This window comes from Pinus tabuliformis, chromosome 8, assembly GCF_031772625.1.
Source record: "Pinus tabuliformis cultivar Carrire ecotype Pingquan chromosome 8, CPIR1, whole genome shotgun sequence".
Classification (NCBI taxonomy): Eukaryota; Viridiplantae; Streptophyta; class Pinopsida; order Pinales; family Pinaceae; genus Pinus; species Pinus tabuliformis.
Window position 1 is genome coordinate 1,409,993,087 of NC_142294.1, and position 26,438 is coordinate 1,410,019,524.

Here is a 26,438-nt window from a genome sequence, read left to right on the forward strand (position 1 = left end):
AAGCAAACAGATACATATATCATTTAGAGTAAACAAGATAGCTGAAATACAATACGACATATGCATGAAACGTGATGGCTCTGTTATATTAAGAAGTGAAAGTTCTAGTCATACAATACAACCATGACCAACCACTAGTTCCGACAACGGAACGTTACAGTCACTGCCGCCTGCTCCTCCAAAGAGATATACTAGCTCTACATAGTGGAGAAGCCAAGGCTCGTTACAAAACTCTCTAATCTTTCTTTAAGATAGTTCTATTGGAAGCTTGGCTGACCAAAAGCCTGTACAATGAGTTATGAGGGACTATATATAGCAAAGGGTGGGGTGACCCTTAACATTCCCCTTTATGATTGTTCATCTATCCTCATGACTCTTCAACTACTCTATGACTGTTACATCCAACTATCGACACTTGAACTTCCACTTGACAAGATGTTACATACAATCTGCACATGTACCCATGTGAGACAAAATAGGCTTGAGCAAGCCATGCAAGACATCACTATGATTCAGACAACTGTGGGAAGACCAACTCTTCGACATCCTCACAATGGTCGACGGTGGCTGTTACATCCAACTATCGACACTTGAACTTCCACTTGACAAGACGTTACATATAATCTGCACATGTACCCATGTGAGACAAAATAGGCTCGAACAAGACATGCAAGACATCACTATGATTTAGACAACTGTGGGAAGACTAGCTCTTCGACATCCTCACGATGGTCGACGGTGGTGAACTGATGCCAAGCTTGGTAGTCCACGATGGTGTCCGTGTACTCTGTGGTGACATCTTTCTGGAAACAAACTCTTGCCTCCATTGCATCCGGGTACACTGCTCTAGCTCCTCTATCCAACTCGTCTAATAACATGCGCATCATTGTCTTGAGTGCGGTTGGACCAACGACATATTGATGCATGGTGTCTGCACTGATCACCAAGTCTGCGCTGGTGGCTATGCACATCAACTTGTCAAAGTACGAGTCAAGCTCCAGTCGGACTTGTGCCTTCACCTTTGCCTCAGTGAGTGTTCCAATAGATGTGATCGCATGTGCGCGCACAACAACATCCATACTCTTGAATACCTGTGCATGGGAAACCTGCAAACTAGCGATGAGCTGCGGGAGATCTTCATAGTTCTGGATCTGACTCTGGATGCATTCCTTCAGCTCGACCGCTCTGGGCTTCATCATTTTGGGCAAGTGTAACAGGGCAACCTTGTATCTCATTGTCCATGTTTGCATGTAATCAACAACAGTATGCACGTTTGACAAGATACGTGCTCTCTTAGCACATCGCTGCTGCCAACCATTGAGATGGACAACTACCTTATGCACGGTACCAAACTTGGAATACAACGCCTGCATGATTGTCTCAAGGGACAATACTTCATCCAGTATCACCTTCTTCAACTCTGCTCGGGCGGATGCTGTAACCAGTTCTCCTCCTTGCTTGGCCATCTATAACTCCTTAGCCATTCGCTCGTTTAACACTTGAGCTAGTGGCTTCGGCATATGCTCTGATAGCATCGACCAATGTTGCTGGATGCTTGCGCACATCAGACACGATCACTCGTTCTTCAAACTGCGCAGGAGATGTGTTGTCATCCAGAGTAGACACTTTGCGTGATTGCACAACTCTATGCTACGACTCGTCGAATGATATGTTGTGCATCTCTTCTTCTGGATTGTCTCCAAGGATCTCAGTATCTCCTTGGTCGCTTGGGACTTGCTCTGCTTCCGGATCCGGTGAAGCTGGTGGGTTGACCTCTTGGTGGTAAGGCATGAGGTCGATGTCTTGCTCTAACTCTTGCTGCTCCATATCCATATCCATCTGCTCAAGTGCTTGTTCAATCTCTTGAGCAAAGTCCTGCTCCTGCGACTGCTCACCCTGTCTACTTGGTGCCAGCTGTTCGGATGAGTCTACTACCTGTACGGGCGCAATTTCATCTGTCTGTACATGTTGCGCCCCTTGCTGTACCTGTTCTTGCTGCGCTTCCTTCTCCTGTCTGCGCAGCTCCTGTTCCTTCCGGAGTTGCTCCTTCAACTCATGCAACTCCTTCACTGTTTCCTCCATCCTCTATTTTTCTCTCTGCCTTTGTGCGGTCCTCTTGTCGCGCTATTGCCTCTTTGCCTCTATTGCCAAAGCTGCTTTCTGTACAAGTGGGTCTGCTCTGAACTTGCAGCTTTGTTCTGCCTCCACGTTGTTGACAATCTTCCTCTTGCCTTTGTCGCGCGCCGGTATGTTTACCTCTGCTGCTGGTGCTCTCTTGGATGTTGCTTCACGCTGCTTTGCTAACCATTCCACAACGATGCCGACCGGTTCATTGGGCTTGGAGAAGCTGTAACAATATCTCCATGGGTCTTCCTCCGCCCAATGACATGCCCCGTGGATCCACTGAAACTGTACTCTCGCATAGTGATCTTTCACAATACAATGCGGGTCATACGGATTGAAGCTTCAGACGTTGAAAGGATATTTCTTGATCTCCTCTATTTCAACATTTGCATGCTTGAGGTTTCGTATCTCATACAACCCGATCCGCAATGGAAGAGTGGGCCAAGGTGCCTTCTTCTTCCGGTGCAGCCTAGCTGACAGTCCTGCCGAGATGTGGTATGATACTTCTTGCATGACGAGCTTGTCCATGGCAAACTTCGACAAAACATGCGGAGGCTTCTCTGTGCTGTACATCCGTATGAAGGTGTCAGACGGTGAGGCATACCAATTCGCTATGTCAATCAGTGCCTCCATTGTTGCCTTCGACATGCAAGGTGGATCCTGCTCAAATATCATCTTGTACACCAGGGTGAAAAAATGATCTGACAACTGTGTGATAACTCCTCTGAAGTTGCATTCGGAAAACAGTTTACAATAAGTATTCACAGAGGTTTCCGTCGATGTCCATGCCCACTTCATGCCCGGGAACTGCTGATGGGCACAGATTGCATCCAAGATGTAAGCGGACATGTAGATTTTTGCTTTCTGACCTTTGGGTGGCTGCCGAGCTCCTGTGACCTGTTCCTTCAGCTTGTGAGCCAACATGTTGGACCAGTTGCATGCTTTGCCTTCACTAGCCAGTTGGTCCAACGTGATCACCCAACTTTGCGGGAAGGTCTCCATGCTCTCTTGGCCATACAAGCGACATGCAAAGATGACCAAGTATTGATACGCCTTCCGCAGTATCTTCGTCTTGTAAATCTAGTTGGGTGTCATCCTGAATTTGGCTGACTCCTTTACCCAATTCTTCAAGATATCCCTGGAGTTGGCATTGCTGCTGGGTATGCTGAAGGGTGTCTCCATGGTGATCACTGGCTTCGACAAATGGTACATATATTGATAATCCTGTGCCCTGAAGGTAGAAATCTCCATCCCGCTGACATTGATCAATGTCATCGTCTCGGGATCAGTGTGCGAGACAATCCAATGTATCATGTCCACACATGGGAATGCGGGATACCTACATGCAATCCGGTACAAGTCGGACTTGTGAATGTTCACATAGACTTGGCGGTCTTCGAGATCTTCCCCAAATGTGCCTGAGAATGCATCATTGACCTCTTTCCATTTCATCTTGATGTCTTTGTCTACGATCAACTTGGTGTCTTCATAGATCAGCAAACTCGTAGACACTCGCTCAACTGCTGCTCCAGTTGCGCTTCCATTAGTGTCCTTTGACCCTGCTCTCTTAGAGGCCATTGATCCTGAACTGCTGAGAGATGGACGAACACCTGCTGTATCTGGAGACATGGCGACATGCATGGCAAAAAAATATGTCAGTTAAAACCAAAGCAAACTTGAGGGATGACATGCAACATACTTGGGGAACTATTGGAAAGGATTGCACAATTTTCACTGGGAGGCTGGGAGATTGACTGTCGGAACTGCGCAAAAGGCAGTCCGGACTATCGGGAGGCTGGTTGACTGTTGGAATTGCGCAATGCGCAATCCAGACTGGCTTGCTGGGTGCTGGGATTGCGCAATGCGCAATTTCAGCTGGCAAGTGTTGCAAGCCCAAGGACTGCATTGCACAATTTTCTGGGCCAGCAGTCACTGCCTCTCAGAATTGTGCAAGGCAAGACTGGAGGGCAGTGATTGGCCAGAATTACGCATTTTCTGGGAGGAAGGCAGAGCCTTCCCTCTCAGAATTGCGCAATGTTTTCTGGGAAAGGCAGAGTCCGAGCCAAGGTTGCCCAAACCTGCCGACAAGCAACTGAAAGCAAATGAGGATGTGAATGCATGGCGATACTGAGTGTAAGCAGGAGTGAATGATCATGCATGCAAACAGTGAATGCAAGATTCAGAAAATGGAACAACATGCATGTGTATGAAACGAGTTGCCGAATCGACGACTATTCGTGCAAAATGGTGTTATGCATGCGATAATAATCAGATGCTAACGAAAATTGAAACAGTGCTTGTACAGGCTAACATGCATGCAAATGGCAGCAAGCGTTCACAGAAATGAAGCAAACAACACTCACACAAGCCAAAACGCAAAAAGCGACAGAAATTCTGCAAAAGAGAAGTTAAGCGGACTTACTTGGAAATAGCTGAGCTGGTTGTGTCGAAGACTCCTGGATGTGTTGTGGGATGTCAGAGCTCCAAGGTCGATGTGAAGAATGAGCTATGAAGCGTTGAATAAATAAGTTTGAGGCTCATGACGCGCATGCCACAAATCTAGGAAAAAGCAACACTTGGAGGAAAGTTTCTAAAATGATCTTTGCATGTAACCTCCAACTACTAAAAATAGATCCCTAAAATCTAGGGATGCTTTTTGCTATTTCGGGAAAAAGCAGCCCATGCATGCAAGTCAAGTTTCCTCGATCCCGGGTGGAACCGGTCAACCTGAAGGCACATGCAATAGCCTGCTTGATTGAGGGAGATTTTTGCGCAATTTCTGGGATGAAGTTGGGTTGGTTGTCCAGAGGGATTGCACAATTTCTGGGAGGAGCAGCTGACTGCTACCCAAAATTGCGCAACTGAGCAACACTGCTGGGCCAGATTGCGCAGTTTTCACTGGGAAGGCTGTTTGACAGGATTGCGCAGTTTCTGGGCCCAACAGGCTGCCAGTTAGATTTGCGCAATTTCTGGAGGGAAGGCTGGTTCCCCTCCAGAATTGCGCAATTTCTTGAGGGAGCTGCTCAACCAGCAGTTGGACCAAGTCCGGAGTGGCAGCCTATGAGGGGAGTGAAGCAAGCTATCATGCACAGGCTGACAAGTTGCTAGAAAACCACTGAAGCTCATGTACTTGACAGTGCAAGACATGCTGCTGAGGATGGTTGGTAGGGAGGCTCCAAAACGAAGCTAAGGCAAAATTTTGGAGGGTGGTTGTAGCCGCTACAACAGGACCATAGCATTACCAATGTACGCATCGTGTACTACCGTACTCCCCATGTTTAGGATACATGATGTTCAACAACTTGATCTGAGATCAAGTCTGATTGAGGTTCTACCTCTGCACTGACTTTTGTCAGTGGAGAGTGGTAAGGTCTTGTGACTCATTCTTGATCCATTCTTCTTCATTATTGATATTAGTGTTTTGCAGAGCAGAGATGAGATGAGATACAAAGATAGTACATGACGACAGGATGGTATGATGATCAATGATGATGGATGGATTGGTAGGTGGAATTCTCCCTAGTTGAGAGCAAGTGTTAAAATTTGCAACTAGGGCCAAATTCCACTTTGGACAACTCATTTGATGGAGATGGTGATTGCATTGAATTCCTCTTTTCGAGAGGACCAAAATCGACCTAAAGATCATCAAATTTGGACAAGCAAAAATGTGTTTTTGAATTTATGCCCACACATGCGCAAATTGTTCAGGTTGACCACATCATCATCTAAACTCATGAAGCCCAAGAGACATGTCACTTCACTCTCAACGACTTGTATAAATACAAGTGACCTCTCACCTCATTTGGCATCATCATCACTAACACATTCTTCTCTCTCCTTCTCTCATTGGTCCGTACAACTATTGGGAAAATCTTCTCACTCAGATATGTGGCAAGGAGGACGAATTTCAAGACAAAATTCCAAGGCCGAAAATTTCAGAATCTTGTGTAGTTTGACTAGGGTTTGACCAGCATTGACTTTGACTTTCTGGAAAACTTTTGACCTCGATTTCTAGGATGAATTTTTGTCTCAGCAGGCCGCATTTTTGGGCATAGGAACCGAGGCAAAGGAGCACTTTGACCTGTGTTGACCGCAGTCCTGTTTGACCACAAGGTTGACTTCAGGTTGACCAAGTTTGGCCACAAATTTTATGACTGTTTTGGGTTGACATTGACCACTGTTGGAAGTTGAGTTTGACTACCTTTAATCGAGCTTCAAAGGAGAAGTTTTGCTATTGCGTTGACCATCTTTGACTTTCTAGTTAGGGCTGAGTTTGACTGCAAATTTGATAGCGCTGTTTTGACTTTGATTTGGCAAGTCAACTTTGACTTCTTGTACTCTCTCTCTCTGCTGAACATTTGATATAATAATAAGAAGAATTGATCAAAGGGTTTTCCCCACATTGGGGTTTTTCCCTGACATCTGCCAAATCTGGTGTTCTCTTGTCTTGGCTTGTCTTCTGCATTTTATTTTATGTTCTATCTACAGTTACTGTCAATGTGATTGCTATTGGAAAACTAAATTGGAAATTGTCATTGGTCTAGTAAAGGAACATTGAAGTAGTTATGCTAAGCATAGAACATACCATTGTTAACTAAAATTAACAACTAACCACCTCTCGTGGATCCTAACTCTGGCGATTGTGTTGGAGACTAATGCTTGCGGGTTTTGGTCTAACGACAATCGTGATTCGAACAAGTGGTATCAGAGCAACAGGTCTTGAGTTCCAAACTCCTTGTGTGTTTCATGACATGGACTAACTGCCTCTTGTGGATCTTAACTTTGGCGATTGTAGCGGAGACTAATGCTTGCGGGTTTTGGTCTAACAACAATCGTGATTCCAACACTATTTTAGTTATATGCACTCTTGTTATATAAATGAGAACTTTTGCATATTTGCGTATAAATGGTTTGGTTTCATATGGATGCACATGAATATATTTGGTTTGATTTAATATTTGAATCTAAGTTGCACGAAACGCTGAAACGTCTGGAAGTTTCCGAAACGGGTACAACTGGAAATGCAACCCCTGGAAAATGGAAACCTCTGCCAAAACGCCATTATATATATATATATATATATATATATAATATTTTTGCAAATAATTTCATAGCACATTTTCTTGCAAGAAAGGAAATAATGAGAATATTCTAATAAATTTTAATTTAAATATTCTAATTATATTTATATTATTTAGATACTAATATAATTATAGAGGCATTAATTTAATTAAATGTAAGATAATTATGACTGTGTTAACTCAACAACAAATAGAAATATTAATATATTAATGTCATGTAATGTATTAAAATATGTCATGTAAAACTGCAGATGGAATGTTTCCATAAGTTGGCGATGGAAATATGTATCCATAAGTTGGCATGATGGTTTAAGATTAAATATCGAACATGATGGTTTAAGATTAAAATATTGTAGCACGTGTCCTCTAGAGATTGGTGGGACAACACTATTGTGGAGGATCCCCACCATTTGATAGTAACCTTCTACTGCTGCTGGTGCTTTTTGTTGAATTGGACGGCAAGAAAAGAAACGCATGGTTGATTCCCTGTGCCAATTCATTCCTCTCGTGAAGTGAACATAAATACGAGCCTTTGCATCAGTGTTTTAAGTTTTCCTTGTCTTTTTTCTTTCCATTCAAATATTTCTCTGCAAATGAAGCCATGAAAAAATCGTGCACTCTTAAGTCTCTTTAGCAAATGGTTTTGTTCTGCTGCTTCAAACTGGAAGCAAAATTTGGGAATCTAAACTTAAATTTGAGTGGACTTACAGTCGTTTATCCAAATTTGGAATGTGGGATACTACAATTGTTATATGCAACTGGATCTGGATTTTTAGTTAAAATTTCACGCATTGTTTTTCAACAAATCTCCAATTAAAAACCCATAGTGTAACTACTAATTGCATAGACTGCTTGAGCAGGCTGCTAAAAAAAAAAGAAAAAAACACAAAACATGTTGGATTTTGGTTAAAACGGCCCTGAAACGCCGCCAGCCATGCTCTAAGGCATTTCAGGATTCAGAAATGCCGTATGGTACAGTTGGCGGTGTTTCGGGGCCATTTCAGTCATGTTTTGGCTTTTCGCCGAGTTTCCGGTACCGTTATGGCCTCTGGCTAGGCACTTCCTGCAACATAGATTTGAATATTTTATGTATTTTTTGGTTGACCAGTTTTTTGTCTGTTTTTTTTCTCTGGTTCGGTTCACATTTTTGGGCTCTACTGGTTCGATGAATGGTCCAGTTCTGATAACATTGATTAGCATTTAAGGGCTTTAAATCCTCTAAAGAGGACAATAAGATCATAAATTATGCCTTCCTTTTAGGAAACTATAAGCTAGCTGGGACATGCAAGTGTAAACTCAAGCTGAAGAAAGTTCGAGAACATATTTTAAAGTAGTTTTAAAAGAAGTGTTTTAAAATGGAAATTTCCATAGCACAACTGCAAAACAAGGGCACTTTCTCGGAGCAGCATTTCCTCCTCCTCAGGTGACAGGTCCAAGGGTCTCTGAGTCTCCTCTCTCATTCCTCTTGCACTCTCTTCGAAGGCATCCCTCCAGGGAGTTTTTGGCTTTTGGCTTTTGGCCTTAGTAGTCCGCATATTGCTCCACATTTCCCAGCGGCATGTTCTTCTCTAGCTATTAGATTTTAAATCGTAGATTAGATTTATGTTTGGTTTTTATAGGAGTGGCCTTTGAACTTTGCACTCCCACAGCTGTGTATTGATACTCTTGTGCTTAGCACTCTCATTGACCTATTTGTGGTCACTTATTGGACATTAATAAAATTATCTTTCCTTATCCTCTGGAATAGGATAAGGCATCAATCATTCAGTGGGCCCAGAAAACAGAAGGCAAAGCAGAATTAGTGATTCCTGTCTTGCAAGAATCTTATGCATCCACCTGTTGCAGTTAGTTCTTACCTCTAAAAGAGAAATTACATAAAAACTTTATACTATGTACTAATGTAGTATGCAGAACGATTGAAAATATAAATTTTGTACTATGCAAGACAGTTGATTAAATTACCCAATTTATCCTACAATCTTGTAATTAGGGTGTCTTTTCTTCTACATCCTCTTTGAGGGATTTCTGATCACAATGTACATCATTTATGATTTGTCTGGATTGGAAACCTTAAGCATTCCGGAGGTTGCATTTTTGCTGTAGGCATGCAAAAATAAATGTAATTGAAAACTTTAAGTGTTACAGCTAGGTTTTTTGTGCAGCACAGCATCTTACCTTCTAATTTGAGTTGTTCTTTCTGCAACAACGTGCATGAAATTTTAATGCCATGTGTTATTTCAATGTAATATTGCTGAGTTTAAAAGTATTTATATTCTTAGGGAGTTTGTTACTGGATTTCATAAGAGGAAAAAACAGAGGCGTAAGCTGGCTGAACAACAACAGCAAATAAAAGAAAGGGAAAAACGCCTAGCACAGCGCAAACGGGTTTGTCATCTCTGCCATACTCTATAGTGTTGTACTTCTAAATATTTACAGGCCCACACTATTTTTAGATTTCATGGATATATCATATACACATGATATCTATTATCAAGTTGTTATTAATATTGAACATATACTTACTGTTCTTATGTCACATCGATGCAGAAATATTCTGATGCATATGCTGCTCATTTTATATGCTCCGTTTTTTCAACTTAGTTATCTTGTTCAAATGCATGGCATCATCAGTATTTTTGTATGTTTGAGTAAATCGTTTCTTGTCATATATATCTGTTGTAAGCACATCATGAAAAACAGGGTTTTCAAATGCCTTGCCAGCAATGAGCACTATTATAATATTAAACGCAAATTTTGCAGGAAGGAAAGGAGTTGTTGCCTGCATATTTTTGCTCAGTTTAACTGTAGTAGAGTCCTAGCTTTGAAGATTTATGTTATACTAAAGTATGACATGGATGTACATTTTTTTGAATCTTCATCCATCAAGTATATGCTGAAGAAACCATGCGTTGTTCCCTTGTTCATGTTTGAAAATATCCTGTAACACAATGTTACTTGGGAGCGGGGAGCGGGAGTGAAAACGGGAGCGGGAGCGACCATTTTCAGAAGCTCCCGGTTTGGTAGCGAATCCGGGAGCGATTTTTTAAAAATATATATATATTTTTAATTTTTGATACATATATGTCAACAAAAACATGTAGAATGATGAAATAGACATAAAAAACATAAAAAAACATAAATTGATCATTGAACCATATCACATCAATCATCTAGAAATTATAATCGTCATCAACCATGTCCACAAGTTAGTAAAATACATATTACAACTGCAACATATTGAGTCTTATAAATCATGATTCATCAAATTCAATATTAAAGTTTCAACTTCAAGCTTTCAGAATTGAAAATTCAATAACATTTATCATCATTGATCACCAAAGTTGTACTTGTAAGCTAAGTTTAACCATTACAAGAAGTAATATCGAAGATATTTCTAAGTCCTAACTTCTAACTGTTAACATGATATGAAATGTTAAAAATTTATAAAATGAAACATGAATAATGAGATGAAATGAAACAACTTTAGTCTTTCACAAAGCATCATATTCATAATTCACAATCATTACCAATGAGTTATAATTGCCAAGGCCCAACTTCAAACTTCAAATTTTCATTGTCACAGTGATATAATGTTTACAAAAAATATCATAATGATATGAAAGAGTCAAGAGTCAAGAGTCAAGGACTCAAAACTCAACAGTTATGAAAACTAAAGTCTAATAGAAACTAAAAAAGACAAGTAAACTGTAAATCTACATGTGGCCCTTGCGACGAGAGTCTCCAGGAGTATAAGCAGGTCGTGGTGGTCTTCTAGGAGTCTCCCGCACAGACCGACGACCAGAACTAGAACCTCCACGCAAGGGTGTAGATGGAGGTGGCGACAGCAAAGGAACAAGACTCGGACCTCGAGCACTGCTACTGGATGGTGGAGGTGGAGGTGGAGGTGGCATGGCTGCTGCTTCATTTTCATCCCTTACAAGTTCCTCTTCTAGTTCTTCAATATGTACAATGCCATCCTCCAAATTGTCATCCTCTGGGTGATTGTCCCAAATTTTATATGTGGGATCCTCATTAGCCCGATCACAGTAATGACTCAACAACCTCAAGTTGTAGTGCACATAAACCAAGCTTTCTGCTCGGTTTTCATTGAGTCTGTTTCTTTTCACATTATGTATATAACTGTAGGTGCTCCAACACCTCTATGCAGAAGAAGAATTTACAACCTGTGAAAGAACTTTTTTGGCCAATTTTGGCAAAAGTCCGCGGCCGCCATATGTTTCCCACCATGTGAGAGAATCAAATTTATCTTTGTCGTCCATTGCATGGAAGTTACCATACAAACCAGTGCCACTGAAGTATCTGCCTATTTCAAGGCGCACAACTGCACATTCCTCCCTGTCAGGCACCAACTTTTCTAATGCTTCCAGATATCCTTTAGTTACCTCTTGATCTAAATGGGGTTTGGTCCTAACCCCACCCCCTGGTGCAGGTTGGCCCAACCAAGATGTAGAGTAGTATTTTGGCGTAAGGATATACGCCAAGCAATGTAGTGGAAGGTTAAGCCTATTCCACCGTTCACACACACAATCATGAATCAGTTTGTACAAGTTGGGATCTCTATTATGAACAATGTCTTTTATTTCCCCCAACATGGTATCCATTTGCTCATACACCTCGCCAATCACTGGTTTGTCTGTATCTGCAAACCGAATCATGTGATAAATTGGCTTGGTGAAATCCAATACCTGCCTCACAGTTGTCCAAAACTGCCCATCAAGAGCGGCCTCCTCCACCATTTCAAAACCTGCCATGTCAGCTACATTTGTAGTCCTTTCCTTTAACACCTGCCAATGTGGACTTGATACCATGCTACTAATGCCTCTCTTACCTTCAAAAGGCACCTGAAGGTGAGGTAATAGCTACCAAATCTAGTCCTCGCAATCTTCAGCAACTCTAATCTCGAGTGACTGCGGAAAAGGCCATGGGTATTGCTATGATTTGTAATAAATTTTATCATTTGTTTTCCTTTCTTGTACAAATTACCAATCCATTGGTATTGTTGATTTTTGTTTTTGACAATATCATGCAACAGAAGGTTCAACGTGTGAACCAAACATCCAGACCAAAATATGTTCAGGTATTTATCCTCAATAATTGCTCTCGCTGCCTTACAATTAGGAGCATTATCAGTGATGACTTGGATGAAATTGTATGGGCCAATACGCTCAATTGTTTCAAGTAATGCTTCTGCAATGTTGATGGCAGTCTTGAACTTGTCTGAGTAATCATGTGCAGCTAGAAAGATGGGACCACTAACAGACACAGCAAGAACACTTATCAATGGCTTGCCTTTTACATTTGTCCATCCATCAGATACAATGGACACCCCATTGTCAGTCCAAGAACTTGTCATTTTATTCAAAGAATGTGATATTTTTGCTTTTTCATGATCAAGGCCAACAGTTCTTGCCTTGTCATACCCAGGGCTCTTGTATCCTTTAGGGGCATCATTTATGGCAGAAACCATTTCGTGCCAAATAAGGTGAGCGTAGAACATTGAATGGTATCCCACATGCATAGAGAAACCTGTAAACTTTTGAATCCACATCATTCCTACACCCCTCATCAAGGAAATCTGATATGGTTCTACGCCTTAAAGATGATGACCCTGTGCCTCCATGTCCATATCCACTGCCTTGGGAGGATGCTGAAGGAGTTCTTTGTGATTGTGAGCTTGGTTCAAAGAAACCCCTTGATCTTTTTGTTCTGTATTGGGCTTCCTCCTCTTCCCTTATGTATTTGGCTCTATCTGCTGTTGACACCGCTGCACAAGTTTTGATTCCTATTTGTTTCTCTCCATCCCATGGCCTTTTCTCGCAGAGGTGTCTTCTAGCACGGGTGTATGAACCTGTGTAATCAGTGTTGCAATGGGGGCAATGAAATTTAGTGGTTCCACCCCCTCTCCCTATTTCAGCCCCGTGAACATATTTCCACAATGGAGTTTGGTCTTGTTTAGTTTTTTGAGGGTCATGTTCACCCTCCTCCACCTCCTCCTCATTGGGGTTTTCACCCATTTGACTTTCTCCAGCTTCTTCATTCCCCTCTTCAGTTTGGGGCCCCCTCCGTTTCCTACTCTCCAGCACCATAATAACCATAAAAGGGACCAGGAAGAGGAAAATGCCAATAAATATCGCCAGGTCCATGGTGTTTGATGTTTGTAGGGTTTGATTCTTGAATCTGCAAATTAATTTAATTTATTGGGATTAATTAATTTAATTTATTAATCTAATTTAAATACATGATCTTTAAACAGTTAAACTCAAACAACTAAATTAAATCAACTAAATTAACTACCTAACCAGCTAAACTAACTAGATTACTAAGTTACTTACCTCTGCAGGCTTGCTCCTCGCTCCTTGGCACTTGCTCCTCGCTCCTCAGCACTTGCTCTTCGCTCCTTTGCTCTTGCTCCAGCTCCAAACCTTGCTCAATGAAGTTATAATGAATGTTTTTTGGTCCAATGGGCTTATAAAACAATTTTTTTTTTCTAAATTTTTTTATTTTTTCGGGTCCGGCGGATTTTTTTTTCCGCCAAACCGCTCCCGGAGCGATTTTTAATGTCCGGGAGCGATCGCTCCCGGGCATTAAAAATCGCTCCGGGAGCGCCGTAGCGATCGCTCCCTGTGTCGCTCCCTAATAGACCAGGGAGCGCAAGTTTTTTTAAGGGAGCGCGCTTCGGGAGCGGGTTCGAGGGGGGGGGGGGGGCGCTCCCCCGCAACATGGCTGTAACACAAGTTTTTCCTAAAAGATGCAGTAAATTGAATTTGCAATAAATTATGTAGCTAAACTTCTATATGGATGTGTTTTGATGGATTATGTATTAGGGACTATGCTTTGGAGTCATATTAATGGAACAATGATCCAAAGTGACTCAATTGATATGTGCAGGAGCTCTAAGGCGTTCTTTAACATTTAATATTTATTAATGTTTAGAGCTAAGTTGCACTGAAATGGATACGGCAAATTTTCAAAAAATCTGGATACGATACGGCAAGGAAACAGCACACACATACACATAACAAAATAAGAATTTCATATTACCATTCATCTTTTACTACAAACCCTCTGATCCCACAAAATGAGCAAACTCTGAACAAATCTGAATCCCTTGATTGCTAAAACTTTTGAAATAATAGCTTATTTTTCTTGATCCTATTAATAACCCAAACCTACTTCTGTATAATTAGTGACTGCAAAGGTCCCACCAATGATGTGTTTCAATGATTTCCTTCTTTTTAATAGTTTCTTTGTACTATAATATTTACTTTAGCTTTGATACTTTATTTAAAATGCACAACTTTTTATTGTTTTTTCTTTTTCTTTTTTAAAATCACCTTGTTCTTATCACTTCATTTTGATAAGTCAACTTGATGATTTGATAAGCCTTCTCCTTGTAATAATAAATTAATAATAATTCTTTACTACTTTGGCTTATAACTTGAATACTCTCGTTGTAGACCTTTGATTTTGAATCTTTTCTTCCCTTTTAACTTATATTTTATATGGTACACCCTTTCGATAATACATAGATACTATAGTCCTTATATTTTCTCGGATAATATAATTTTTATGTATAGTGACGAATTTTAATTTTGTTGTGATTGTTGACATTAATATGGCTGGTGTCCTACTTAACTGGTATTCTTCCCCATGGTGTACTGACAATGTCCCGGGAACTGATATTTACAACAGTCCTTCAGTGGATTCTTCTTCATGTGAATTAATTTTTTATCAAGTGATTGTCGATACAACTTTTTTTTTGGTTGCCTGTTCCCTGCAAGTGTAATCTCAATTGGATGGTGCCCAATTTCCAGCGACAGCCTCTTAGAGGTGCTCCCAACATGATTTACCTTTTGAGGGTGGATCCGTTTCAAATCCGGAAATGGATCCAAAAAAATTTAAAACCTCCAAATACGTTTCCAAAACCAGTTCCAGAGTTTCCGAAATTCGGATACAGTACAAACTTACAAATACATTTTCAAGGATTTTCATGGCGGATTGTACGCGGATCATACCCGTTTCCGTATCGGAAATGGGGAATGGTGTTTCCGGTAACTTAAGTTTAGAGTGACTATAAGTTAGTTCAATGAAGATATTTTGCTCAGAAAGCATTTTGTGTGCCAAAAGGAGTAGTTAAATAAGATAAGACAATTTTATTAATGTGCACCGAATGACCACATTAAGTAGTTCTATGGGTCTCAAAAAGTACATCCAGTATAAGTAAATAGTGGGAGTGCAAAAGCGGCTCCTACAGATGTATCTGCAAAGATATCTGGGGCCTTAAAAATGGAAAGTGAGGGAAATCCTGACAAGAGCAAGGAAGGTTTCAGTGAGGAGCAATAAAACTGTAGACAGTTTAAAAGATAGTAGTGTGCAAACGTATTTTGCTCAAGTTAAAACTTTAGTAGAATGACAACCACCTTTATTTTTTCTGTTTGGCAAGAATAGTTCATGATTTTTTTTGCTATTTTGGGGAGCTTGATGAAAGCTATGCAGTATTATGCTAGTTTAAATCAATTATACTTTTCCTTTATATCCAACTATCAATAATACATTCTATTTTGATATTTATTGATCTCTGAAGAGGAGGAAATAAGAATTGCAATTTTTTCTGACTATAGCTCTAGCTGTAAAAAATAGATGGCAGATGCAAGCAACTGGTGGACATTTTCATTTAAACATTTTATTTGTTAAATGGATATATGATGGGATGATTGTCCACTTATATTATAGACAAACCTGTCTATAGGTTAGTTTCTTCGACTATCAAATTATTCCATATTTTTAGTCTGAAATCATTTGAGTTATTTCCCTATTTTTTTTTTTGTGGTTTACTCTGCTACCTATTATAGGTCTGCTTCCATTTGTTGAAAATTTGAAATCACTGAAATGAAAATGCCTGTAAGAAATAAACAGAACATTCTCAGCAACAAGTAGCTAAATAGTAAAAAGTGATATGGTTTCTGTTATTTTATATGAGTAGAGAATAAGCCTCAGATCTAAATCTTAACAAAATGCCTATGCCCCAGGCCTTAATCTACAGTTGGAACAAATGGGGCCAGTGTGAAGTAAAAGACATGTTACCCTCTCAAGTGGGTAACTCCTAGTAGAATATTTTTCTCCTTTTCGTTCAGCTTGCGAGCCAGCAACCCCACAGATAGATAGCCTCAAAGGCCTTACATCCATGCTTTGGTCGGTACTTTATTTCGTCTAGCTTACTCATCAGATAAAGGTGGGTCATCTATTATAAATTTATAAGGCACATTAACCATTTTTGTAATCAAATACTTTCATTTAATGTTTAATGGGCATTCTAGTATGAAACACATGTTGAATTGGATGATAGACTACTTTTGGTTGTATTCTTGTTCCCATGCTTCACCTTTGTGGTTATCCCTTGCCCATAGTCTGGTGTGACCTTCCTTGAGGCCTTTCTTTCCACTGTCTAGAAGGGGCACAAATTGGAGGCACTGATTGATGTTGTGTTGGCATTATGATTCTGGTATGGCTTTATGATACATATGTTGTACTTGATGGCAACCCACTCATCTCAGATAATAAATTATAGTGTAGAGAAAAGTTCACGCACTTATATGCAGAGAAAAGTTTATTTCATGTAGAGAAAAGTTCACGCACTTTTATGCAGAGAAAAGTTTATTTCATGAAGAGAAAAAGTTCACGCACTTTCATGCAAGGAAAAGCGCTTATATGTTGGAGAACTTACCTTTGGTCCATGGTAGTTAGTCCTTGGTATTTGAACCTATGAGGAAAAGCGCGTATATGTTGGAGAACTTACCTTTGGTCCATGGTAGTTAGTCCTTGGTATTTGAACCTATGAGGAAAAGCGCGTATATGTTGGAGAACTTACCTTTGGTCCATGGTAGTTAGTCCTTGGTATTTGAACCTATGGTTTTGGACCATGGTACGCACTTTCATGCAAGGAAAAGCACGTATATGTTGGAGAACTTACCTTTGGTCCATGGTGGTTAGTCCTTGGTATTATTGAGCCCCATGTTTTTGGGCCCCTTGTATTGGTTATCTATGGTATTGATCCATGATTTTAGGAAGAAGCTTGTCTATATAAAGCAAATGAGATCACTTGGCTAATTCATCCTTGCAATTGAATATCTTAAGATCTGAAATATTGGGTTATTGTTTTGAAAGTTTGATCTATGAAAGTGAAGTTGAAAGCGAATCTGTGAAGGGTGATCTCTCGAGCGCTGCAGCTGCGGAAGTGCGGAGGCGCCACAGAAGGCGCAGTGCGGAGGCGCCACAGAAGGCGCAGTGTGGAGACGCCACAGAGGCGCCACAGAAGGCGCAGTGCGGAGACGCCACAGAAGGCGCAGTGCGGAGGCGCCACAGAAGGCGCAGTGCGGAGACGCCACAGAGGCGCCATAGAAGGTGCAGTGCGGAGACGCCACAGAGGCGCAGTGCGGAGGCGCCACAGAAGGCGCAGTGCGGAGACGCCATAGAGGCGCCACAGAAGGCGCAGTGCAGAGGCGCCACAGAAGGCGCAGTGCAGAGGCGCCACAGAAGGCGCAGGTGCGGTGGTCGCGGCGCCACAGAAGGCGCAGGTGCGGAGGTAGTACAAATATCCGCAGATCTATACCAGTGAAGTTGCGATCCCTGCTTAAAATTTGTTTTAACTGCCTTTGACTATTCTGCAGGGTTTTGGGCGCATAACTGATGTTTGGTTACTGGTATTGAGTTCAGATAACAGCATGATTAATGACTTATCTTTATGTATTAGATCTGGTTGATAACTCTCATAATATCATTGTATATGTATGGATCTGGTGATTGGGTGATTCAGAAGGTTGTTTGATTATGAGCTTCAATGTTGTTGTTGGGTCCAGTATGAAAATTGGATGAAAAGTGGCCTTTCAGATTATGTGTTGTGCTTCAGTGTATCCAGTCTGAAAATTGATGAAACGTGGTACCTGGAGGAGAGAAGATTGTAGGCCAGCGCCTATGTACTAGTATCTAAGCTAGTACAAAAGCTAAGGGAGATCTTTGGAGCATTGTAGCAGGTAGCAGCCTGCGTACTAGTAAATGGATCGGCTAGTACAAGAGCAAAGGGGGTTGTAGCTCCCGTACTGGTATAAGACTGCACTAGTACAAATATTGTAAAAGGATTTTCTTATTAAGAAGAAGATTGAGATGACTTGCAGCAGGTGGTTTTTCTCCCGCATTGGGTTTCCACCTTATATCATGGTGTTCATGTGTGTGCCTTATGTGTGATGTTCTATTCTCTATTACGGCATCTGTTATCTGATAATATGGTTGATAATGTTCTAATGCACTCATTGAAGATCAATTAACTTAATCATAAGAAGTTGTGGAAGTAGCATATATGAATCTGATTATGGAAATGAAAAAGTTTTGTTAATTTGATAATACTGATTCACCCCCCCCTCTCAGTATTATTTCCAACAATTGGTATCAGAGCAGGTCCTTTGATAGAAGCTTGATCGCTTGAAGGAGATCCGTGGAACAATGGGAAAGAAGCTTAAGAAGAAAGCACCTAAGAAAAAGAAGTCATCTCAGAAGAACTATGACAGTGGGAGAATCGATTGGGGATTAGGTATAAGAAGCTCTTCAGATTCAGAATCATTATCAGGTATGAATATATTATCCTCTGATGTTCCAGCTATCTTTCCTTTTGGAAGAGATGAAAGTGATAGCGAAACTACTGAATTTGCTCTTATGGGTGAACAAGAAAGATATCAAATAGAGGCAGAATTTAAAAGGCTGACAGACAAAATTAGAGATCAACAAGATCTATTGAACAAAAGGGAATGTGATTTCAAAGAAGAAGCTACCAAACTAAAGGCCCAACTAGAAGAAGGAAACAAGGTAAGAAAGCTACTCAAGGACAAGGAAGACCAATGTCAAAAATTGCAGCATGAAGTGACATCATTAAGAAAAGAAGTCAACGAAAGAAGCACAACCATCAAGAAACTCAAAGATAGATCCAGCTACTATGAAAATCTTGAAGCTACAATCCTCTCACTAAAAGGAGATCTTGAAGAATCAAAGAAGCAGAATACATATCTACTCCAAGCTATTGCAAAACAAGAAAACGAAGTCACCAGCTTAAAATCTCAACTAGAATGTGCCTTCCGAGTTCGTCAAATGCAGCAGGATCTGAATGAAGAACAAGAAAAGGAGATTCTCAAACTAAGGGAACAAATGGAAGAAGGAAGGAAAGCTGAAGAAGATTTGAAAAAGCAATCTCTTGAAAAGGAAGAACAGCTTCAGGTTGAGGTAAATATCTTGAAAGGTAAACTAGAAGAAAAGGATAAGCTTTTACGATTTCAAGATAGTTCTAAAGTCTTGGATGATATTCTTAGTAGTCAAAGGTCTCCTGCTTTAAAGACTGGTCTTGGTTTCCATGAATCTGTTGAAGGTGAATCTAGTTCACAAGGTGAGACAAGGAACTCTAAAGAGAAATCTAAAGTGATCAACGAAGAAATGAAAGATCAATCTCATCATCAACCAAGAAAAGAGATTCCTCAAAGAAAATCCTTTACTCCTCCTATGAATAATGTTGAATGTTATGTATGTCATAATCTTGGACATGTTGCAGCTAGATGTAGAAGAAGAAGGGTTCAAGACCATTATGCAGAAAGATCATCACATTCAAGGTACTTTTATGGATATTGCTTTGCTTGCAATATGTTTGGTCACAAAGCTGCTGATTGTTACAGGAGGAATATGAAACATGTAAGATGTTATGCATGTAACAAGCTTGGACATATAACTAAGGAATGCAGGAACAAAGTGTGGGCACCATATCAAAAGGAGAAAATGTCATCATCACGCTTGAAGATATGGAGGAAAAAGGAAGTACAGTCAGAAAAAGGCGGCACTGCACAATGTACAGACATACCAGAATCAGAGGGAGCTGAAAGTACAAAACTTCAGTGTCCTGAATCTCATATGCAAACTCCATAAAGGAAAGTTGCATATATACGCGAGTTAGTTACTGCACAGTCGCGTATATGATTGTTTGAAGAAAGGCAGTAGGGACAGATTGAAGAGAAGGATCAGTTTTGCTCTAGTTAATAATAATGATGTGTGGATATGATGGTTAGAAGTGTTTTGGTTCTAACTTGATATTGATGATGTCTTGATACTTCTTATTGATATGCATGATCAGATAGATGGCACATGTTTAGAGGGAGCATATGGACTTAATGCATTATTGGCATTATGGTTAATAGTCCTTGGTGATGATACTTATATGGATAAATGATTCATCTTGCTATGGTTATGAGTTGTTCACATGGTTCTTGGATCAGATTTATGGTTGATTCTCTAATGATGCTTGCATGGGAAGCACTTAGCTTGAATTCACATCTTCTTGATGTTGAGTCACTCATATGCTGCTGTCGTCATATGCATAAAGATCATATATTACAGTTATGATTCCTTTCATTCTTGGCACAAATGGATGAGGATTGTTGGCTGGATACAGGGATGATTATTCAAAGTTGCATTGTTGGAGACATGATGATAATGAGCTCTTATCTATATGATGATAGGATTGTTTCATACATATGTTGATTAATGCAGATATTCCCAATTGATGATACTTGATTCATGTAGATCTGGATGGCTATGATGTTTCTCACATAGAATGTGAAATTCTGTTGATGCGGACATACCTTGATGATTCATGCACTAATACAAGTTGCTGGTCTAGTTGCTGTTGACAGATACTATGGAGCAGATCATAAAGTGTTGTTGCTGATGTTCATCTTACTTAGGTGATGTCATATCAAGACTCATGATGTAATAGTGTCATCTCTTCAGGTCATGTAACGACCTATGTTGGTTTCCCCACTATGCCTGGGATGAAGATGTAATGTATTTGGTTTTCATTTTTCTGATATATCCCCACTTGGTTGGGTGATGGATGTATGTATTGAATCTTTTAGGAAGGTCATTTGTGATGTAGAACATCCTTTTGCAGACCTTGCTTACAGTCAGGGGGAGCCTGAGCATGAACAACACTATATAGCAGAGCAGACATTTCAACTTGTTCTCAGAAAGAGCATGATCAGATTGGTGCACCATGACATATACAAAGGGGGAGCTCATTCAGAGATTTCAACAGGTACTCAGGGGGAGCTTATAATGCATTGTTGGCATTATGGAGGACGTACAGAAGGAGATGGATGCTGGTCTGATTATTGCTGCAATCTATCTCTTTCATGGTCATGGATTATGGTTCTTCTTTGCAGATCTGGTTTATAGTTAGGGGGAGCATGTTCTTAGGGGGAGCATAACCCTTTGCCCTTGATGTCAAAGCGGGAGAATGAGCTGAAGATTTTGAGGTTGCCATCAAGTCCAAAGGGGGAGATTGTTGGCATTATGATTCTGGTATGGCTTTATGATACATATGTTGTACTTGATGGAAACCCACTCATCTCAGATAATAAATTATAGTGTAGAGAAAAGTTCACGCACTTATATGCAGAGAAAAGTTTATTTCATGTAGAGAAAAGTTCACGCACTTTTATGCAGAGAAAAGTTTATTTCATGTAGAGAAAAGTTCACGCACTTTTATGCAGAGAAAAGTTTATTTCATGAAGAGAAAAAGTTCACGCACTTTCATGCAAGGAAAAGCGCGTATATGTTGGAGAACTTAACTTTGGTCCATGGTAGTTAGTCCTTGGTATTTGAACCTATGAGGAAAAACGCGTATATGTTGGAGAACTTACCTTTGGTCCATGGTAGTTAGTCCTTGGTATTTGAACCTATGAGGAAAAGCGCGTATATGTTGGAGAACTTACCTTTGGTCCATGGTAGTTAGTCCTTGGTATTTGAACCTATGGTTTTGGACCATGGTACGCACTTTCATGCAAGGAAAAGCGCGTATATGTTGGAGAACTTACCTTTGGTCCATGGTGGTTAGTCCTTGGTATTATTGAGCCCCATGTTTTTGGGCCCCTTGTATTGGTTATCTATGGTATTGATCCATGATTTTAGGAAGAAGCTTGCCTATATAAAGCAAATGAGATCACTTGGCTAATTCATCCTTGCAATTGAATATCTTAAGATCTGAAATATTGGGTTATTGTTTTGAAAGTTTGATCTATGAAAGTGAAGTTGAAAGCGAATCTGTGAAGGGTGATCTCTCGAGCGCTGCAGCTGCGGAAGTGCGGAGGCACCACAGAAGGCGCAGTGCGGAGGCGCCACAGAAGGCGCAGTGCGGAGACGCCACAGAGGCGCCACAGAAGGCGCAGTGCGGAGGCGCCACAGAAGGCGCAGTGCGGAGACGCCACAGAAGGCGCAGTGCGGAGGCGCCACAGAAGGCGCAGTGCGGAGACGCCACAGAAGGCGCAGTGCGGAGGCGCCACAGAAGGCGCAGTGCAGAGGCGCCACAGAAGGCGCAGTGCGGAGGCGCCACAGAAGGCGCAGGTGCGGTGGTCGCGGCGCCACAGAAGGCACAGGTGCGGAGGTAGTACAGATATCCGCAGATCTATACCAGTGAAGTTGCGATCCCTGCTTAAAATTTGTTTTAACTGCCTTTGACTATTCTGCAGGGTTTTGGGTGCATAACTGATGTTTGGTTACTGGTATTGAGTTCAGATAACATCATGATTAATGACTTATCTTTATGTACTAGATCTGGTTGATAACTCTCATAATATCATTGTATATGTATGGATCTGGTGATTGGGTGATTCAGAAGGTTGTTTGATTATGAGCTTCAATGTTGTTGTTGGGTCCAGTATGAAAATTGGATGAAAAGTGGCCTTTCAGATTATGTGTTGTGCTTCAGTGTATCCAGTCTGAAAATTGATGAAACGTGGTACCTGGAGGACAGAAGATTGTAGGCCAGCGCCTATGTACTAGTATCTAAGCTAGTACAAAAGCTAAGGGAGATCTTTGGAGCATTGTAGCAGGTAGCAGCCTGCGTACTAGTAAATGGATCGGCTAGTACAAGAGCAAAGGGGGTTGTAGCTCCCGTACTGGTATAAGACTGCACCAGTACAAATATTGTAAAAGGATTTTCTTATTAAGAAGAAGATTGAGATGACTTGCAGCAGGTGGTTTTTCTCCCGCATTGGGTTTCCACCTTATATCATGGTGTTCATGTGTGTGCCTTATGTGTGATGATCTATTCTCTATTACGGCATCTGTTATCTGATAATATGGTTGATAATGTTCTAATGCACTCATTGAAGATCAATTAACTTAATCATAAGAAGTTGTGGAAGTAGCATATATGAATCTGATTATGGAAATGAAAAAGTTTTATTAATGTGATAATAGTAAATACTGATTCACCCCCCCCTCTCAGTATTATTTCCAACATGTTGTGTGTTCATGGTAATCCATGGTTAACACTTTCCATCTGTCTCTTGTATCCACATCCCTTCTTCGGGTGGATTTCTATTTGTCACCAATATTGGCTCCCTAATTTCCTCATTCTTGAGTAGGGGCCTAGAAACTTTACCCTAAGAGTTTGATGCCAAAAAAAGAAAAGAAAGAACATGAACCATAATGATAAAATGCAAATTTTTTTTTCTGTGATACAACAGAGTACGTGGACAAAAGCCTAGTTTGAGCTCTTTCCGCCTCATTAATCCTCACCCAGTTCTTGGCTAATGCGTGAACAATTAAAATGAAAGGAACTAAGAATATCACAACCTTGATGAGTAATAAACTGTTTCATGTTTAAGGATTCAATGATGCATAAATGAAAATTTGTTACCCAAGCTATGCAAGAAAAAGAAAATCAATGAAGAAAAAGGCACACAAGAGTGGTGGTAAAAATTGGCTGAGAAAAGGGGTAACTTAGGTCCCTCGATTTCTCCTTGTTCGCATTATGATGCTCAAGGATGATGGAATGTCATAGCTGGTACAAAGATTGTGGCATCCTCCTTGAAGTAAACCCCTACCATATCAGTAACCTCCTGCACCCATAGTCACTTTGTCCGTGTTCATGTTCAAATTCAATTACAATGTCATTTGGTAAAAATTCATTCAAGTAAAAAAGGTTTGATAAAATCTGTCATTAAATTCGATTCATCTCTCTTTCTCTCTATATATAATTTTTTTAATTATATGACTTATATTATTTTTAATAGTTGGATTGACCCACGAGGGATTTGAACCTTGAATCTCATGGTTTTACATAATACTTCACAACACGGCGATTGCCGATTGAGCTGCCCCCCATGGGCTAATATATATGATATATAATTATAATGATGTAACTTATGTAATTTTTATACAAAATTCATATTTATTAATTATATAAAATTATAAATTTATATCAAAATTTTTATTTTAAGATATATTATTAATATTAATATTTAAAAAAATAATTTATATATAAAATTTAAATATACATTATACACTTGTAATTATATTTATGTAACATTTTATATTTTTATAACGTTTTATATATTGACAATTTAAATTTAAAATTTTTCACTGGTTTAGTTTCAAGCACGTAAAATTTATTTAGTACTCATTGTAACTTACCCTGGGAACCTTGTGATGTGTAAAATTTAATTGTTATTCACTATAACTTGCAGATTTATAATTGCGTTTGTGTAGGAACCTGCATGTATATCGCGAGATTGGAGCATTGAACGAGTGACGAAACATTCTGAGAGAACTCGCGGCATAATAAAATTACGCTAGGATTTCCCTAATTTGTTTTCGACCCTTATTTGACGCTTACGGTGAGTGGCAAGTTCTCGCTATTAAACCCTTGAATACATGCCAAATTTTTAATGAAGTTCATTGAACTTCACCCTAGGTTTTAAAATTCTCTTCAATTCAAATTCAACATTCAAGTGTAGTGAACTTGATGAATTAGCTTTGCACCTATTGATTGATAGGCTGGCCTATGAATTGTTTCTTCCTTAGGGTAGGAAGCACCTAATAGGGCCTTTGGATAACTCTCCCATATCTAAGCATGGAAACTTGTTTACAAATCATAAGCTAGGAAGATATTTGAAGATGATGCTTGTGTGAAGTAGTTTGGTGCCTTTTGCATTAGGTATGGCCCACTGTGATACTCTTATGGTTATGTTACCTATGAATATCACTTGATTTTGAGGGCATGTTTCAAATGTGTACTTCTAGGTACAACTGACATCCCTTGAGGGATTGTATGTGACTTCTCTAGTGCTTCATATGGAATGTTCATCCCCATTTGATGACCATTTTGGGCACTAGGGCCATGACATAAACAACCTTTTGAGGAGCGTTGAACTTGGGATGTATCCAACCCTGATGATGACCTTCTCCTCTATCTCTAGAGCCTGAAGTATTGTGCATTTGAACTAGGATGTTGGCTAGAGTGTTGATATACCCTAGAGATAGCAAGATGCCTCGAGGCTGGCATTTTACCTTCTTGATGGACTTTACCTTGTTGCTGCCCTGATTTGATGAGGATGATGACTTAAGACCCCTCTGGAGGAGATGGTAGACTTCCTTAGATGATGAGGTCATGCCCTAACCTTTCGATGCCTCCCTCATGTGGTTTGGAGTGATGATGTGTGCTTAGTTGATGATGACTTGTTGATGAGAAGGGTTTTTCTTGATGTTTGGACACCTTGTTATTGAGGAGATGGCCTTTTGAGCGAGGAGCACTCTTTTAACCCATGCATGGCATATTTTGATGGAGATATTCACTTCTAGAGGATGATGTCACCCTTGGAGGCCTTTTTACTCCCACATATGTTAAAAAGATGTTTATTGTTGATGTTTGTAGCTCAGATAGGTACTTTTGCACAAGCCTAAGTGTCAAGGTGTGTGGAAGTTTCCTAATTGACTGTTAACCTTAGCAATTTTTTTTTCTAAAGCAAGAGTGTTTTTTCTTTTCTCATTCAAAGGCTTGAAAAAAATTTACAAAACTATTTTACAAGTCCCGGACAAAGTCAACGAGAGCAACCGGGGACTGCCTAACCTTAAAAAACGGGCATTATTTTCTCAAAAAACCCACAAAATAACCAAACCCCCGTACACGAAAGGAGAATAAACTCAAAGCAAGGAATTTTTCGGGTCCACCCAGGGGGTTAAAACCCGTGCAACTAAGAGATCCGCCATCCAGGAGCCATCACGATGAACCCGAAAAGCACGAAGGATAACTCCTCGAACTAGCTTGATGAACTAAAGCCATTGATCTTCCCTCCCCTAATCCGACGGCTGAGGAGAATATTGCACGGAGAAGAAGCACGA

The 26,438-nt window shown here is 40.2% G+C and overlaps 1 protein-coding gene across 1 annotated transcript in view; it reads left to right on the forward strand.

Annotated features, from left to right (window-relative positions):
* Nucleotides 1–26,438, forward strand: part of LOC149240847 (ribosomal RNA-processing protein) — a 196,193-nt gene that overhangs the window by 58,744 nt on the left and 111,011 nt on the right. Inside the window, exon 2 of the mRNA XM_089373851.1 lies at nt 9,485–9,590. Within this exon, the coding sequence (XP_089229977.1) occupies nt 9,485–9,590 (106 nt within the window). The remainder of the gene's footprint in view (nt 1–9,484; nt 9,591–26,438) is intronic.